This window comes from Dendrobium catenatum, unplaced genomic scaffold, assembly GCF_001605985.2.
Source record: "Dendrobium catenatum unplaced genomic scaffold, ASM160598v2 fragScaff_scaffold_1721, whole genome shotgun sequence".
NCBI classification, from domain to species: domain Eukaryota; kingdom Viridiplantae; phylum Streptophyta; class Magnoliopsida; order Asparagales; family Orchidaceae; genus Dendrobium; species Dendrobium catenatum.
Window position 1 is genome coordinate 396,096 of NW_021320183.1, and position 2,215 is coordinate 398,310.

The 2,215-nt window shown below is 40.6% G+C and overlaps 1 protein-coding gene across 1 annotated transcript; it reads right to left on the reverse strand.

The window, feature by feature from the left end:
* Positions 1-1,037: 1,037 nt before the first annotated feature.
* On the reverse strand, positions 1,038-2,180 carry LOC110113514 (protein SENSITIVITY TO RED LIGHT REDUCED 1). The gene has a single exon (XM_020846133.1). The coding sequence runs from the start codon at positions 2,120-2,122 to the stop codon at positions 1,223-1,225; it is 900 nt and encodes a 299-aa protein (XP_020701792.1). The 5' UTR covers positions 2,123-2,180; the 3' UTR covers positions 1,038-1,222.
* Between the last annotated feature and the right edge of the window lie 35 nt (positions 2,181-2,215).

Below are 2,215 nucleotides of genomic sequence, written 5' to 3' on the forward strand. Positions count from 1 at the left end.
AACACTTTCTCTACTTTTTTTTTAGTTAAAAACTTTTGATATTTTGTATTTTCTAATTTTCCTTCAGGTTGTTTCTTTGTCATTTAGCTAATAGAATATAGTTGACACAAGGAGAAAGAGGATGTTATTCTAACTTTGATTTCAAGAAGGAAATAAACTATCTTCTCTACTTTTACTCTCCTTGTTGAGCTATATTCAAATCATGTTGTTTTGCGTCTTCCATCAATCAATTTGATGCAATATTCATGTTTGCCTCCATATCACAATATAAAGTTTGATAATGCATCGCCTGGAAATTCATGCTAGTTCAAAAAATGCCTCAACATAATGCTAAAGAGGAAAACCTTAAGGAAAAAAGAAGAAGAAGAGAAAAACTTAATGAAATACATGATAGGATTCAAAATTGGTTTGTGATACAAACAAATGCATGCAATGCTATTAAAGGCAACCAAGGTAAACAAGGCTTCTAACAGGCTAAAACCCCAATCTATCTATTTAGTTGTAAGCCCAAAACAATAGAAAAATAAGGTCTCATTGGCATTTAGTAAAGGGTCTCTTCCTTAAATATTTTGAATCTAGTCAATAGGCTCTAATCAGCATACAAAGACATGAAAACACCAAGTCCTCAACCTCTATCAAGCCAAGCACACTCAACTTTGGTTCTTTGAGAAGCTTCATAGATGAGGGAACCCATGATTCATCATACCTAAATGCCTTTAATAACTAAAGGCTGAAACTCAATCCATATAGACCATAGACAACAGCATAATAGAATTTTGAAAGTATTTGTACCCAATTATCCTAACTAGTAAAAATGCATGCAGCTATATTTTATTTTACTAAAAAGGCATTTACCATGAATGCTTTTACAAGTGACTACATAAGCTATCACAATGCAAAAATTTCTTGAGTTACATGAAAAATACAGAGCAATGTAAAAAGCCTCAGCATTTCTTTTGAGTTAAGATTTATTTTCTTCTTCCACGAAGATGATTAAGTGAATTTGCACAAAAGTAAAACAAAGCAAAATTCAACAATAAAAAAACAACAAATCATCATTGCATAAAAAATATAATTGCTTCTTCCATTTCATATCCTACACGGTCTTCCATTTCATAGACTTTCTGGCCTTACATTTGTAAGAAACCAACAAGCAATCCTTTATTGCTCACAAGATTTAATTTTAACCAGAACGTAAGCCGGGAACAAGTTACCTTCGAATTCATTTGCAAAGAAGCTCCATGTCAGCAGCATCATCAAGCTCGAAGAAATGCCAGCTCATATCGTGAAAAGCCTTATAAAACAAATCTTCCTCCTCATCTTCCTTAATATCTCGATCACTATCCCTCTCCTCCATCTCCATCTCCCGCACATACCTCCTGATCCCAAGCAAATGCCTTCCATCCACTTCAAGAGAGACAGACCCACAGACCCCTCTCATCTCGCTCACATACCGCTCATAAACGCCAAAGCTATTACCAAGCACCACCATCTTCCTCAACATCATGGGTTTCCAATTTGCATCCAGTAGATTATCATAAAGCGCTGCCTCACAATGCGGCATATAGAAAATCGTAGGTACCGCCGTCTCCCGCCGTCCACACTCATCCACAACAATAAGTCTACAGCCAAGCGCCTCCAACACGGCGCACTCCACCGCAGAGAGAACAGGGTCAAACACTTCGATCGGCCCAGCGGCTCTCACGCCGAGCTCCTTCTTCAGAAGGAGAGCTAGGGCGAGCTGCAACCGCGGCACCTTGTATGACTCGATGCTTCCTATTCCGTACGCCACAATCTGTATCGGGGAACCGGATGCGAGAAGTTTGTTAAATCCTTCCTGGATCTTGGGGTCTCGAAGGCGGGAGAGGAAGCGGCTGACGAATTGAGAGGTTTCGAGTTGGCGGATAGCGGATTGCATTTGGCGGAGGAGTTTAGATTCTCTCGGGGGATCAGAAGAAGAGTCCGTCGGGGTCCACGAAGATGGAGTTCCGAATTTTGAGGATTGGGTCGGGGTTTTGGATCGGTAGGCGGGATTAGTAATGTGTTTGCCGCGGCGGCGGGTGACAAGGGTCCAGGTTTCGTTAGGGTTGGAGTTTAGAGTTTCAGCAGTAGTTGGAGTCATTGAAATGGAGAGGGGAGAAGATGTGTGAGAGGAGTGGCGGTGGGAGAGCGAAGGTTAGGCTTCGTTTGTTTGCCCGTTTTTTGTGCTTACTCC